General features: G+C 41.0%; 1 protein-coding gene across 2 annotated transcripts in view; it reads right to left on the bottom strand.

Moving 5' to 3' along the window:
• Window positions 1-15,462, bottom strand: part of DDX46 (DEAD-box helicase 46) — a 75,553-nt gene that overhangs the window by 31,595 nt on the left and 28,496 nt on the right. For both annotated transcript variants that reach the window (XM_025388283.1, XM_025388281.1), the window contains exons 10-15: window positions 12,723-12,898; window positions 11,679-11,800; window positions 8,355-8,433; window positions 6,373-6,455; window positions 2,169-2,333; window positions 1,037-1,199 (exon numbers count right to left, since the gene is read on the bottom strand). In XM_025388283.1, coding sequence (XP_025244068.1) covers window positions 1,037-1,199; window positions 2,169-2,333; window positions 6,373-6,455; window positions 8,355-8,433; window positions 11,679-11,800; window positions 12,723-12,898 — 788 coding nt within the window. The remainder of the gene's footprint in view (window positions 1-1,036; window positions 1,200-2,168; window positions 2,334-6,372; window positions 6,456-8,354; window positions 8,434-11,678; window positions 11,801-12,722; window positions 12,899-15,462) is intronic.

Here is a 15,462-nt window from a genome sequence, read left to right as displayed (position 1 = left end):
GTTTTTTTTTTTTTTTTTTTGTGGAGACAGAGTCTCACTCTGTTGCCCAGGCTGGAGTGCAGTGGCATGATCTCAGTTCACTGCAACCTCCACCTCCCAGGTTCAAGCAGTTCTCCTGCCTCAGCCTCCCAAGTAGCTGGGATTATAGGCACGTGCCACCATGCCCAGCTAAGTTCTGTATTTTTAGTAGAGACACAGTTTCGCCAGGTTGGCCAGGCTGGTCTCCAACTCCTGACCTCAGGTGATCCGCCCACCTCAGCCTCCCTAAGTGCTAGGATTACAGGTGTGAGTCACCGTGCCTGGTCTGTGTTTTGTGTTCTAGTTCCACACATATGTAACAATAGCAGTATCACAAGAAATTAAAATGTTACTTTGAAATTTCAATAAAAGCTCTTTAAAGTGAATCATGAAAACCTACAGACAGCATGTGCAATGGAAAGGGTGAAACACAGACAAAATTTAAATTCAATTCCTCCATAGTCAATAAATGGTGATGGAACTTGGTCAACCCAAAGTATGCCTGTATGATTTTCTTTCTCTTAGATGGGGCAATAATAATACTTACTCCCACAGAGCACTTTTGAGTAAAAACTGATATAAAATTTAGTTCTGGGCCGGGCGTGGTGGCTCAAGCCTGTAATCCCAGCACTTTGGGAGGCCGAGACGGGTGGATCACGAGGTCAGGAGATCGAGACTATCCTGGCTAACACGGTGAAACCCCATCTCTACTAAAAAATACAAAAAACTAGCCGGGCGAGGTGGCGGGCGCCTGTAGTCCCAGCTACTCGGGAGGCTGAGGCAAGAGAATGGCGTGAACCCGGGAGGCGGAGCTTGCAGTGAGCCGAGATCCGGCCACTGCACTCCAGCCTGGGCGACAGAGCGAGACTCCATCTCAAAAATAAAATAAAATAAAATAAAATAAATAAAATAAAATTTAGTTCTGAATTATAGAGAACAAAGTAAATATCGAGAACACAGCACAATGCTCGGCAAGTACTTAATAGATACTTTATATGTGAATCAAGTGAATAATTACCTCCATGAAGAGACATGCAAGGATAAGATGCTCTCATTAAATCCTTAAGAAGACCATCAGCATGTTCCTGCTTATCCACAAATATAATGACAGATCCTGACTCTTGATAATGGCCTAGAAGCTCAAGTAACTTCAAGAATTTCTTTTCTTCTTCAATCACAATCTGAAAACACCATATTGAACCAAGTTAATGGAGTGAAAATGCAAATGGATCCCTTGGACAGAAATATTCATTTTATTTGTGGTGAATGAATAAATGAAAATATCTTGCTATATCTTTACCAAGGGCTAGGAAGACGTTGATTTTAATTGTAAACAATAAAAAAAAAATTGTAAACTTTCAGGGTTTAACAGGCTTGCAAATGTGGGCAAATGATCATCTGTTCTCTTTGGCTCTTAATTTCATATCCTAGTAACCAAGAGATAAAATAGGTATGTGACATTTCTTTTCCCTTTGTAGAGACAGAGGTCTCGCTATATTGCCCAAGCTAGTCTCCAGCTCCTGGCCTCAAGTGATCCTCCTACCATGGTCTCCTAAAATAGTGGGATTACAGGCATGAGTCACCATGCCCATCTGGTATGTGACATTTCTATATATCGGCTCACCACTCACCACTTTTGATGAGAGAAACTAAAACGACATTTTATTTTATGTCTTTAAAGAGACAGGGCTCACTATGGCTAGGGTGCTATTCACAGATGTGATCCAGCTATGATAAGCAAGAAAGTTTTGATGTGTTCTGTTTTTCTGCCCTGGGTAGAATATCTCATTCTTTAGGCAATCTGGTGGTCCCCTGTTACCAGGAGGTCACCACACTGATGCTGAACTTAGTATGGACAAAGATATGCATAGTGCACTACAGTCCGGAACTACAGGGACTGAAAAGCTGCAACTTCAGGCATGCACCACCGCACCCAGCAAAAAAAAAAAAAAAAAAAAAAAGAGCATTTTAAATAGTTGCATGGAACAGCATAGTTAAGTGTATCTGGTAAAATACTGAAGGCTACAGTAGTGGTATACGACTTCATTTTAGAAATTATCTTGCCTACCTCACACACAGTGATCCCAAAAGGATCACACATACTACCTAAGTATCAACGAAACTGGGAATTTCCTAAAGATGGTACCCACCACTTGTTGCTCCACATCCGAGCAAACCACACTCCTGCCTCCAACTTGTACTTCAATAGGTTTACTCAGGATCCTGCGAGCCAAAGCCTCCATAGCTCTGGGGAAAGTAGCTGAAAACATAACCGTCTGTCGATCAGGACGAACATTATCCACGATGCGCATGACCTGAGAAAAAGAAAACATTACAAATAAACATGGTAAATAGGGTCTTCAAAGCTTACGCAATGTTAAAACCAAGTAAAAGGAACTTTTGAGAACAACTATCTCAGTTTTGCCACTCCCACAGTCTTTCAATCTCAAGAAACGACAACTCCACACATGCTTAGGCCAAAAATCTAGGAGACATCTTTGATTAATCTCTGTCGCTCATCTTACAACCAATCCATCAACAAATGTAGTGGTCTCTCTTCAAATTATATCTAGGATACAACCCACTACCACTGTTTCCCTTCATTTATTCAACACGTTTTTATTAAAGAACCATCTTGAATCAGGTACTGTTCTAAGTACTAGGAATATGCAATAAAAACAGACAAAAAGAGGAGGATTCTGAGAAGCTGGCAGAGCGGGAATCACCAGGAATCTGTATCCACACCTAGACAACAACTGTGCTGGTAGAATCTGTCTGATGTAACCACTTTGGAATTCTGGAATCTACAGGTTTGCAACTTCCTGGGAAAAGCCTGGAAGATAAATTGTGGCTGTTTTCTGCCATTTTCAGCTCTTAGCACAGTAGCAGTTAACCATCCCCCACAAACAGCCCCACAGCAGGCAGGCATGCACATTTCTGAAGCAAACTGTACATAGCTTGCAAGAGCCAGGGTGGTCAAGAAGGACTCTGTCCTCCAAATATGGAGGATCTCTGCTCTGATTGTTACTTCTGATCACAGAGGTAAAGACAAAGAGACATTGGCTGTTATTGTTGCATTCACACCCTGCAAACCACTGCAAGCCCGGACCCCTCAAGCTGAAGTGACTACCAGGGGTTTTAAAATCTGATGCCCCTTCCCTCTGCCTTTTCTTCTTTTGAGAGCCAAAAATTAAATACTAGGAGATTAAAAAACAAATGAATATCCAAAGAAATTTACAAAGTAACCACACATACAGAATGCCACAGGCTCAGAAAACACATGAAATGACCTTAAGTGTACACCTCAGGGCAATCCTAGCCACATACCACCTACGACAATCAAATACAAAAATAATAAATAATAACAGTAATAAAAAACAGTAAACCCTAGGGAAAGGGGAGAATCTGATTCCCAAATTACCACATTACTAGATTCAAATGTCCAATTTTCAGGCCGGGTGTGGTGACTCAGGCCTGAAATCCCAGCACTTTGGGAGGTCAAGGCAGGCGGATCACTTGAGCTCAGGAGTTAGAGGCCAACCCGGCCAACATGGTGAAACCCTGTCTCTACTAAAAACACAAAAATTAGCCAGGCGTGGTGGCATACGCCTATAATCCCAGCTACTCAGGAGGGTGAGGCAGGAGAACCACTTGAACCTGGGAGGTGGAGGTTGCAGTGAGCCACTGCACTTCAGCCTGGGCTACAGAGTGAAACTGTCTCAAAATAAATAAATAAATAAAAATAATTCCCAATTCTCACTATTTTCTTCAGTATATAATCATGCCTGGAAGCACACTACTGCTTGCCAACTCTTCTCTAGGCAGAAGTCAGTGTGCAGCTTTGATCTATGAAGCTCACAAAATAATCACAAACTAAATCGAAATTTTCCTCTTTTTTCTTGAGACACAGTCTCACTCTGTCACCCAGGCTGGAGTGCAGAGACATTACATTGACTCACCACAGCCTCTATCTCCCAGGCTCAAGCAATCCTGCTACTTCAGCCTCCTGAGTAGCTTGGACTATAGACGCATGCTCCCACATCCAGCTAATTTTTATGTATTGGACATAAATACATGAGAGAATGCTGAATTAATCATTTATTTTGTTTATATGTATTTATGTATCTGTATGTATTTATGGCAAGGAATGATTCACACTTTGCCTTTCAATGGAAAAAGTTGTTTTGAACTCACTCTATAAGAACCTGGTTTACCAGAAGGTCCCTATCAATCACTCTTATCTACTTAAAGCATTATAATAAAATCTAAGATTTCACATGACTGGGAAAGACATTGAAAGGCACGTGACTCTGTTCCATCTGATACTTCAATTCTCTTTACTCTCTTTCCACAAACAGACCCCTTGCCTCTAATTGAATACCTGGAAGAAACAGATATTCAGTATCATATCAGCCCCCGCTTCCTCATGAAGCAATGTTTCATCTCCAAATAATGTTGATCCAGTCCTTCCTCAAAATAAACTCAGATCAAGCTCCATATGACTTCCCCACTGGATCCCATTTGTACTCCTTGGGACCAAAAAAATAAATTCAATGTTGCTTTCATGTGACACTTGTTCAGAGTTAAAGGATGCTATCATATCTTCTACTTAAAGCTGATTATTATTATTATTTATATTATCATTTTTTGAGATGAAGTACAGCTCTGTCGCCCAGGCTTTAAGTGCAGTAATGCGATCTTGGCTCACTGCACCCTGTGCCTCCCAGGTTCACGTGAGTCTCCTGCCTCAGCCTCCCGAGTAGCTGGGATTACAGGCGTCCATCACCATGTCCAACTAATTTTTGTATTTTCAGTAGAGACAGGGTTTCACCATGTTGGCCAGGCTAGTCTGATCTCCTGACTTCAAGTGTTCTGCCTGCCTTGGCCTCCCAAAGTGCTGAGATTAAAGGCATGAGCCACCATGCCCCGCCCAAAGCTGAGTATCATTTTAACTGTTTCTCATATGGCTCAAGCATTACCATAATCCTGCTTCTTCTGTGTTCTTCTATTTACATCTCATTTAGAATGCAGTCCTTAAATCTAAACACAATACATGCACTATCATATAACAGGCAATAAATTTTTGGAGAGTACATGGATAAACTGAAAAGGCTAAATATGACATTTGCCTTATCCCTTTTCTATGTACATTTCCATTACTGTGGTCTCTTATAATCCTTTTTTATTTATTTTTTGGCAACTACAGCCTACTGACAATTCACAATGCTCTTCTTTTTTTTTTTTTTTTTTTGAGACGGAGTCTTGCTCTGTAGCCCGGGCTGGAGTGCAGTGGCCGGATCTCAGCTCACTGCAAGCTCCACCTCCCGGGTTTACGCCATTCTCCTGGCTCAGCCTCCGGAGTAGCTGGGACTACAGGCGCCCGCCACCTCGCCCGGCTAGTTTTTTGTATTTTTAGTAGAGACGGGGTTTCACCATGTTAGCCAGGATGGTCTCGATCTCCTGACCTCGTGATCCGCCCGTCTCGGCCTCCCAAAGTGCTGGGATTACAGGCTTGAGCCACCGCGCCCGGCCTCACAATGCTCTTCTTAAGAAAACTTTCTACCACCTTTAAAATGTGTTCCTATAAATCTATATCACTGAAATTTTGCACCTGAGCAAACAGCATATATAAGGAATATAAAAACCTAGGCTAGACAAATTCTTTAGGCCATTATCTTAGTAAAAGTGAATGACTTTGATAAATGTAAATAACGTGCTATCTAGACTAGATAATGAGGTATTTAAAAGCATGATTTAAAAGAATTTATTTAAAAAGACAATGGGCTGGGCGTAGTGGCTCACGCCTGTAATCCCAACACTTTGGGAGGCAAGGTGGGTGGATCGCCTGAGGTCAGGAGTTCGAGACCAGCCTGGCCAACATGGTGAAACTCCATCTCTACTAAAAACACAAAAGTTAGCCAGGCGTGGTGGTGGGCACCTGTAGTCCCAGCTACTTGGGAGGCTGCGGCGGCAGAATCACTTGAGTCCAGGAGGCAGAGGTTGCCATGACTGGTGATCGTTCTCCACTGCACTCTAGCCTGGGCGACAGAGCAAGACTCCATCTCAAAAAAATAAAATAAGGCTTAAGGTCTATTATTAGCACTCCAATTCTAGTTTAACTGGTGTTGGTCTTACATGGCTAAGAAATGCCAGTATAAACATCTCCTGAAGAAGTTTTATGAGGAATCTGAAACATAAATATGTGCTTCAAGACTGTATGTCCCCAGTCTTCTGTATTACCATGCAACAGAAAAGTGTGTGTGTGAATTTCAGAAACCACATGAACATTTCATTCTCATGGCAGCTATAAGGTTATATTTACATTTCAAAACACTTAAGAAATGTAATGATTACCTGGGGTTCAAAACCCATATCAAACATTCTGTCTGCTTCATCTAAAACAACATATGTCACTCTTCGAAGATTTGTGACCCGACCTAAGATGAGAAGAAAAATAAAGACAAAAAGAAAACTAAAAATCAGTCCCAATTCATTTTATGGCTACCAAGAACTTTTAAAAACTGTAAAGGAAACTAAAATGCCTGACTTAACCAGAGGGGTAAGTTAGGTATCTTTAAAAAGTGAAAAGAAATTTTGATCTAAAATGTCTTAATCTAGTGACAAATACTTTCTGACAATGGGTATATGAGGCCCTTTATTTTGTCAAACTCGTCTCTTGCATACCATCATAGGGCCTGAAGAACCTGTAAAATTCAGAAAACAGCCCTCTCCAAAACACATCATAAAACTAAGACTGAGATGAAGCATCGAGCCACATCAGCCATTATCTGACAGCATCACCTAGAAAAAAACATATTAGAGATTACAGCGTATGTGTGGAAAGCAAGTTCTAGTGCTATTTTAGACACAGAAAATGCCTCTCTATATTATTTTATAACCTACTTCATATATTTAGAAGCTTCTTAAATGGGCATGTCAAACCCTTAATGAGAAGCTATTTGACAGCATTAGGAAACTAATGTATCACATAAAAACTTTAAATACCAAAACACATTACATAAACACATTTTCCATACAAAGATATAAATCCCAATTTTATTAAGTGAACCCACTGACTTAAATAAATGCCAACTGGCTTCCTAACCAGTGAAAACAAAATACATACACAGGAAATCTCTTCTAAAATATTAACACAAGCATTGCTATCAACTGTTGAATCAATCTCCTGGCAAAAACATGTACAAAAAGTTATTTAAAAATAGACCAAAATGACAGATAAGAGAAAAAGGTAAAATTAATCAAGATGAATTTCAGGAGGAGACTTAATGCAGCATTGAGAAAAAAAAAAACAAGGGATTATTTATCAGCATTCAAATCAAAACTTTCCATATGCTAGACAAGCACAAAGACTTCTCAAACAATTTTGATGTCACTTTGCCAACTTCATGTACAATTAGAATTAAGTTCATACAGAAATTCAAGCAGAATACTATTAGAAACATGCACTAACTCACAGTTTTTAACACTCTATTATGTACATACTGAATATTGCAATAGAAACCTCTGAGAACATTTTCTTCAAAAAATAAAAAGTGCCAAAATAAGTGCTATCTAATATTTAAGTATTCCACACTAGCATTTGTAGCCCCAATTAGTTTTGCAAGGTCGGGAACAGCATTAAATTACCTACCTTTGATGGTTTAAGTCTCGGAAGCCCAGTTCTATAAATCTTGAAGGGCCTTTCTCCACAGAAGTTAAATAATGTCAACAGTTTAGTAAGAGTTTTGATAGGGAATAATTTAACAAAGCATAACATTTGAGCTACAAACATGCAATATTTACAAAAGATAAAATTTCTTGAAGCTGCAATATCTTAATTTATGTAGTATTGTAAGAAAATACTAGCTCATGTGGAGAAAAAGTCTAAATTTTGTAATAAAGAAAAGGCTACTACCCTATTCTTTTACTAAGCAAAGCCAGGCCAAAAATGGATTAAGAATCCAAGTTATGATCAAACAGAGTTACTTCTGAAAAAAATTTTTAAATTGCAAAAATATCATTAATGTTTATAATAATCAACTTGTTCCAATACAAGTTTTGTTTTTTTTTTTTTTTTTTGAGATGGAGTCTCGCTCTGCCACCCAGGCTGTAGTACAGTGGGGTGATCTTGGCACACTGCAAGCTCCGCCTCCCGGGTTCAAGCTATTCTCCTGCCTCAGCGTCCCAAGTAGCTGGGACCACAGGCTACAAATTTTAAGATACTGCAACTTTAAGAAGAAATATAGAAACCCTTTGTTGGTTTCTTGCATCTGTTTTAACAAAAAAATGTAAAGAATTCAAAAAGGAAAGACACCAAAAAAATACCCCTGACTTACCACTGTTAGCCGCTAACATGTCAATCATTCGACCAGGTGTGCAAACAATAATTTCAGCACCTCTTTTCAGCTCAGCAATCTAATAAAAAAGATGAAACTTAATAGTCTATCACTAATGCTTAAACACTAAAAAATATTACATTTAGTTCTTGCCTAGTCTGGTAAGAAGACTTCAAAGCCTCCTGCCTAATTATTTTGAATCTCGGGGCACTACTAAAGAAACAGCAACGGCCAGACGCAGTGGCTCACGCCTGTAATCCTAGCACTTTGGGAGGCTGAGGTAGGCAGATCACGAGGTCAGGAGATCGAGACCATCCTGGCTAACACGGTGAAACCCCGTCTCTACTAAAAATACAAAAAATTAGCCAGGCGTGGTGGCAGGTGCCTGTAGTCCCAGCTACTCGGGAGGTTGAGGCACGAGAATAGGGTGAACTTGAGAGGCGGAGCTTGCAGTGAGGTGAGATCGCACCACTGCACTCCAGCCTGGGTGAAAGTGTGAGACTCCGTCTCAAAAAAAAAAAAAAAAAAAGAAAGAAAAAAACAGCAACAACGTGACCACATAGTGCCATAAATTTGAAACAAATAAAAACTAGAGAATTTTGCAAATTTGATTTGCCACTATCCCTCAAAACCAAGAAACAAACTTAAGAAAGCAGTTAAAAAAAAAAAGTGATCATCTTTGAGCCCAGGAGTTCAAGGTTGCAGTGAGCTATGATCACATCCTTGCACTTCAGCCTGAGCAAGAGCGAGACCTTGTCTCAGAAAAGAAATTTCGAAGTGACCACATAGACTAGCGTTTTTCAAATTGAGGATTGCCACATTAGTGAATCATTAAATCCTTTAACAGTCATAATCAGCTTTTTTTTTTTTTTTTTGAGACAGGGTCTCATTCTGTTGCCCAGGCTCTGTTGTCCAGTGCAGCAGTGTCATCATAGCTCACTGCAGCCTAGATCCTGGGCTCAAGAGATGATCACTTTTTTAAAAAAACTGCTTTCTTAAGTTCGTTTCTTGATTTTGAGGGATAGTGGCAAATCAAATTTGCAAACTTCTCTAGTTAGCCACTAGCTAGGACTACAGGCACTCGCTAATTTATTTACTGTTTTAAGAGATGGGGTCTCACTATATTGCCCAGGTTGGTCTCAAACTCCTGGACTCAAGTGATTCTCCCATTTCAGCCTCCCAAAGTGCTGTGATGATTACAAGTATGAGCCATAGTGCTCAATCACAACCAGCATTTTTTAAATGAAATAGAATGCAAAATACCGGAAGTCCCTTAACATCATAAAACTTTTGTTTGGCATTTATATAAATACAATGTGCAAGCATGTACCATGTTGTTTTGTAAGTATATTTCTACAAACTATAGTCATGAAAAATCATAAACTTAGAAAATGAAGTTCAAGTAATTAAAATAGCACTGGAGTTAACAAAAGCAAATATTCTTGAAGTGTGTTCTTGTAACAAGAGTCCTAAGAAACAGTTTTGTAGTTAAGTTCAGAAAATGACAATTTATCCCATTTATCTAGCAACACGATACACATTAGCTTAAGAATTAAGAAGTCTTACAGCAAAGAAACTGGTTTTAACTTTTTATACTCCAACGTTTCCAAAACTTATCCAACCACAGAACCTACTTTTTTGCCTTCTTCTACTCAGGCAAAATATCTGAAAACTATTTCATTCTTTAGAAGACAGCTGAAGGGATGGTCATAGTGGCTCACAAGGGAAGCTGAGGCAAGCAGATTGCTTGAGCCCAGGAATTCGAGACCAGCCTGGGCAACATGGCAAAAACCTCATCTCTACAGAAAAATACAAAAATTAGCCGGGTGTGGTGGCATGCATCTGTGGTCCCAGCCACTCAGAAGGCTGAGGAGGAAGGACTGCTTGAGCCCAGGAGGTCACAGACGCAGTGAGCCAAGGTCACACCACTGCACTCCAGCCTGGACAACAGAGCAAGATGCTGTCTCAAATAAAACAGAACCAAAAAAAAAAAAAGAAGAAGAAAAAAACACCTCTGATATTAATGCATCCCAGTAATCACCATCACTTTCCCCCCCCGAAGATGGAGTCTTGCTGTCTCCCAGGCTGGAATGCAGTGGCGTGATCTCAGCTTACCACAACTTCCGCCTCCCAGGTTCAAGTGATTTTCCTGCCTCAACCTCCCAAGTAGTTGATATTATAGGCACGCGCCACCACACCAGGCTAATTTCTGTGTTTTTAGTAGAGACCGGGGATCTCGCCATGTTGGCTAGGCTGGTCTTGAGCTCCTGATCTCATGATCCACCCGCCTTGGCTTCCCAAAGTGCTGGGATTACAGGCGTGAGTCACCGTGCCTGGCCACCATCACTTTTTAAAGATGTCAGCATAGATTATAGAAAATAAATGCTCAGAGATCAGAGACCTAGGTTCCAGGACAAACTCTAGAACGTATTAACCTAATTGGTCAACTTAATAAATCTTTCTGAATATCTCCTCATATGTAAAATAAAAAAAAAAATCTGCCTTCTCAGGCAGGGGAAGAGGGAGGAGGGATAATCTATGTAAAAATGACTCAAAAATTCTAATACAGCATTAACATAATATGTTCTTTTTTGTCACAACTATATTGGGTCATAATTAACAAAAATTATATATATTTAAGGTGTACAACATGTTTGATAAACATATACACTATGAAATGATGACCACAATCAAGCTAATATATCCCCTTACATAGTTACCAATATTTTCTTTTGTGGTAAGAACATTTAAGATCGGTTGGGCGCAGTGGCTCACGCCTGTAATCCCAGCACTTTGGGAGGCCAAGGCAGGAGGATCACTTGAAGTCAGGAGTTCAAGACCAATCTGGCCAATATGGTGAAACCCCATCTCTACTAAAAATACAAAAATTAGCCAGGCAAGGTGGCGGGCACCTGTAGTCCCAGCAACTTGGGAGGCTGAGGTAGGAGAATCGCTTGAACCGGGGACGCGGAGGTTGCAGTGAGCCAAGATTGCGCCACTGCACTCCAGCCTGGGTGACAGGGTGAGACTCCACCCCAAAACGAAAAAAAAAAAAAAGAACATGATGTGAGATCTACCGGCTTAGCAAATTCTTCAGCATACAATATAATATTAACTAGTCACCATGCTGTACGTTACATCTCCAAAGGTATTCATTCTGCATGAAATAACTAATTCTTACTATTATTTTTATGCCTCATTTTTAAAATGATTTTAGAAGCAATCACTATTCAAAAAACTAAAAGTAAAAGTCACTCTTTTACTTTATTGAATCTTCCAACTTGAGAAAAGAATGGAAAACATGAATATTTCTTATGTAACTACCTGCTCACTGATTCCTGTTCCTCCATAAACACAGACCACTCTAAGTCCCAAAGTCTTGGAAAACTTCTTACACTCTTTGGTAATCTGTAAAGCCAGTTCTCGAGTTGGAGTCATGATGACAGCTGGAAAGATAAATACATCAGTAGCCTAACCACCAAAATTCTTAAGGCTATGCTTTAAAGTATTCAATTTCACCTCTACAATAAAGTTCAGATTGTTTCACCTAATATTTTTTGTTATGCATCTCTGAAAACTATTTCAAAAGTTGTATAACAGCAGAGGTTGTGGGGAAGGATAAGTATAAGCAGAGTTTAAAAACATGCTAAAAGAAGAAAAATGACAGTTAAATGCCTCATCCAACCCTCAGGAAAACAAATACTTGGTTCAATAGAATGCAAATAGTTTTCTAATGCAAATCACAGATCAAAGAAAATCAAGTGACTCACTGTGCCACAGAAGCCATACTGTTGCTTCCAGAAACAACCTTGGTCTGAGGGGCACAGACAGAGGAGAGAGATACTATGCCCCGTGTTCCTAAGAGAAAAGCTGAACAACTTTCCAAAACCCTATTCAACTTTGCAAGAGTTATCTCTGCCAAGATGAATCAAGAAACCAGAATCTAAACTACTAATCTTGAATGAAATGCTGGCATTATAGCCTGTTAAGGCCAAAAACTACCTAGGAAAATATGTTTCCCTAGTATATTCCATGTTGCCTTTACATATCTATTGATACCAGGCTAACAAACCTCAATATAAATAAACAGATAGATGCACGAGGAGTCTACCTGCCAAGTCAGAGTTTAAAAACTGAGCTGTGCCAGGTGGGGCTGTTTTTGTACTTCTGAGATGTCACTCCAGAGCTCTGAAGATTCTCACTCCACCTGCTGGTAAGGGGAAATCAGCCCCAAAGTGCCAAATTGATAAAGAAAATGTACATAAAGACATCTTCATTGTCATAATTAAGAACATTATAAACTATAAGGTCTTTCTGTTTGACAACAAAGCTGTTATTTGAAAAATAGTTTAATGAAAATAACTGTACCTATTGGCCCCTCTCCTTCTTCTAATGACCTCTGATCCATGATGTGTCTAAACATGGGCAACAGAAAAGCAATGGTCTTTCCACTTCCTGTTTTGGCAATGCCAATCAAATCTCGTCCAGACATTATAGCAGGAATAGCTTGGGTTTGGATGGGCGTGGGCTTTTCATAGCCATGCCTTAAAAAGAAAACCAAAGGAAGATAAGGTAAGAATTGAGATTGCTGGGCCCCAAAGAGGTCCCATATGTTCCCATAAAAATAAACTTCCAAAAGGCTGTATATATTCATACAATAAAATACTATTTGGCAATAAAAAGGAATGAAGTACTAACACATTCTACAATATGGACTAACCTTGACAACAACATGTAAAGTGAAAAAGGTCAGTCACTAAAGACAAAAATTGTTTGATCCCATTTACATGAAATGTTAGGAATAGCCAAATCTATTCTAGAGACAAAAAGTAGATTAATGGTTGCCCAAGGGTGGGGAGAGGGGAGAAGACTGACTACTAATGGACAAAAGTTTCTTTTTGGGATAATGAAAAATTTTAAAATTAGGCAGGGCGCAGTGGTTCATGACTGAAATCCCAGCATTCTGGGAGGCTGACACGGGAGAATCATTTGGGGTCAGCAGTTCAAGACCAGCCTGGTCAACATAGTGACACCCCATCTCTTAAAAAAAAAAAAAGGGGGCCAGGCATGGTGGTTCATGCTGTAATCCCAGCACTTTCAGAGGCCGCGGCGGGTGGATCATCTGAGGTACAGAGTTTGAGACCACCCTCACCAAAATGGAGAAACCCCGTATCTACTAAAAACACAAAATGAGGCCGGGCGCGGTGGCTCAAGCCTGTAATCCCAGCACTTTGGGAGGCCGAGACGGGCGGATCACGAGGTCAGGAGATCGAGACCATCCTGGCTAACCCGGTGAAACCCCGTCTCTACTAAAAAAAATACAAAAAACTAGCCGGGCGAGGTGGCGGGCACCTGTAGTCCCAGCTACTCGGGAGGCTGAGGCAGGAGAATGGCGTAAACCCAGGAGGCGGAGCTTGCAGTGAGCTGAGATCCGGCCACTGCACTCCAGCCTGGGCCACAGAGCGAGACTCCGTCTCAAAAAAAAAACAAAAAAAACAAACAAACAAAAAAAACAAAAACACAAAATGAGCCAGGCGTGGTGGCGCATGCCTGTAATCCCACCTACTTGGGAGGCTGAGGCAAAAGAATCGCTTGAACCCGAGAGGTGGAGGTTGCGGTGAGTGAGATAGAGCCAATGCACTCCAGCCCGGGCAACAAGAGTAAAATTCTGTCTCAAAAAAAAAAAAAGGCTGGGCACAGTGGCTCATAGCTGTAATCCTAGCACTTTGGGAGGCCGAGGCAGGCAGATCACCAGGTCAGGAGTTTGAGACCAGCCTCACATGGTGAAACTCTGTCTCTACTAAAAATACAAAAATTAGCCAGGCGTGGTGTGGCAAACACCTGTAGTCCCAGCTACCTGGGAGGCTGAGGCAGGAGAATCATTCGAACCCGGGAGGCAGAGGTTGCGGTGACCCGAGATCACGCCACTGCACTCCAGCCTGGGCAACAGAGTGAGACTCTGTCTCAAAAAAATAAATAAATAAAATCAAAAAACAAAAAAAAAAAAATTCAAAAAAAATTTCCAAAAATTAGACTATTGAAATGGTTGCAAAACTATAAAAATACACTAAAAAAACATTAAGTTGGCTGGGCGCGGTGGCTCATGCCTGTAATCCTAGCACTTCGGGAGGCTGAGGCGGGTGGATCATGAGGTCAAGACATCAAGACCATCCTAGCCAACACGGTGAAACCCCGTCTCTATAAAAAATACAAAAATTAGCCGGGCGCAGTGGTGCATTCCTGTAATCTCAGCTACTTGGGGGACTGAGGCAGGAGAATCGCTTGAAGCTTGAACCCAGGAGGCGGAGGTTGCAGTGAGCCTGGATTGCGCCACTGCACTCCAGCCTGGTGACAAAGCGAGACTTGTCTAAAAAAAATATATATATATATATGTGTGTATATATATGTAAGTTGCATAATTTTCTTTTTTTTTTTTTTTTTTAAGACAGAGTCTCTCTGTCACCACGCTGGAGTGCAGTGCCACAATCCCAGCTCACTGCAACCTCTGACTCCCAGGTTCAAGCGATTCTCCTGCCTCAGCCTCCAAAGTAGCTAGGACTACAGGTTAGCTGGGACTATAGGCATGCGCCACCACACCCAGCTAATTTTTGTATTTTTAGTAGAGACGGAGTTTCACCATGTCGGCCAGGATGGTCTCGATCTCTTAACCTCGTGATCTGCCTGTCTTGGCCTCCCAAAGTGTTGGGATTACAGGTGTGAGACCCTGTCCCAGCCAAGTTGCATAATTTAACCAGCACTTTGGGAGGCCAAGGTGGGGGGATCACTTGAAGTCAGGAGTTTGAGACCAACTTCACCAACACGGCGAAACCCTGTCTCTATTAAAAATACAAAAATACAAAAATTGGCTGGGTATGGTGGCAGGTACCTGTAATCCCAGCTACTTAAGAGGCTACGGCACAAGAATCGCTTGAACCCGGGATGCAGAGGTTGCAGTGAGCCGAGATCATGCCAATGCATGCCTGAGGGAAGAGGCGGGAGGCTCTGTCTCAAAAAAGGAAAAAAATAAATAAAAAATTTAAAAAGCCAGGCATGGTGGCTCACGCCTGTAATCCCAGCACTTTGGGAGGCTGAGGCGGGCAGATCACCT

The sequence above is a fragment of the Theropithecus gelada genome, chromosome 6 (assembly GCF_003255815.1).
Source record: "Theropithecus gelada isolate Dixy chromosome 6, Tgel_1.0, whole genome shotgun sequence".
NCBI classification, from domain to species: domain Eukaryota; kingdom Metazoa; phylum Chordata; class Mammalia; order Primates; family Cercopithecidae; genus Theropithecus; species Theropithecus gelada.
Note: the sequence above shows the minus strand (reverse complement) of the source record. Positions and strands in the feature narration are given on the sequence as shown.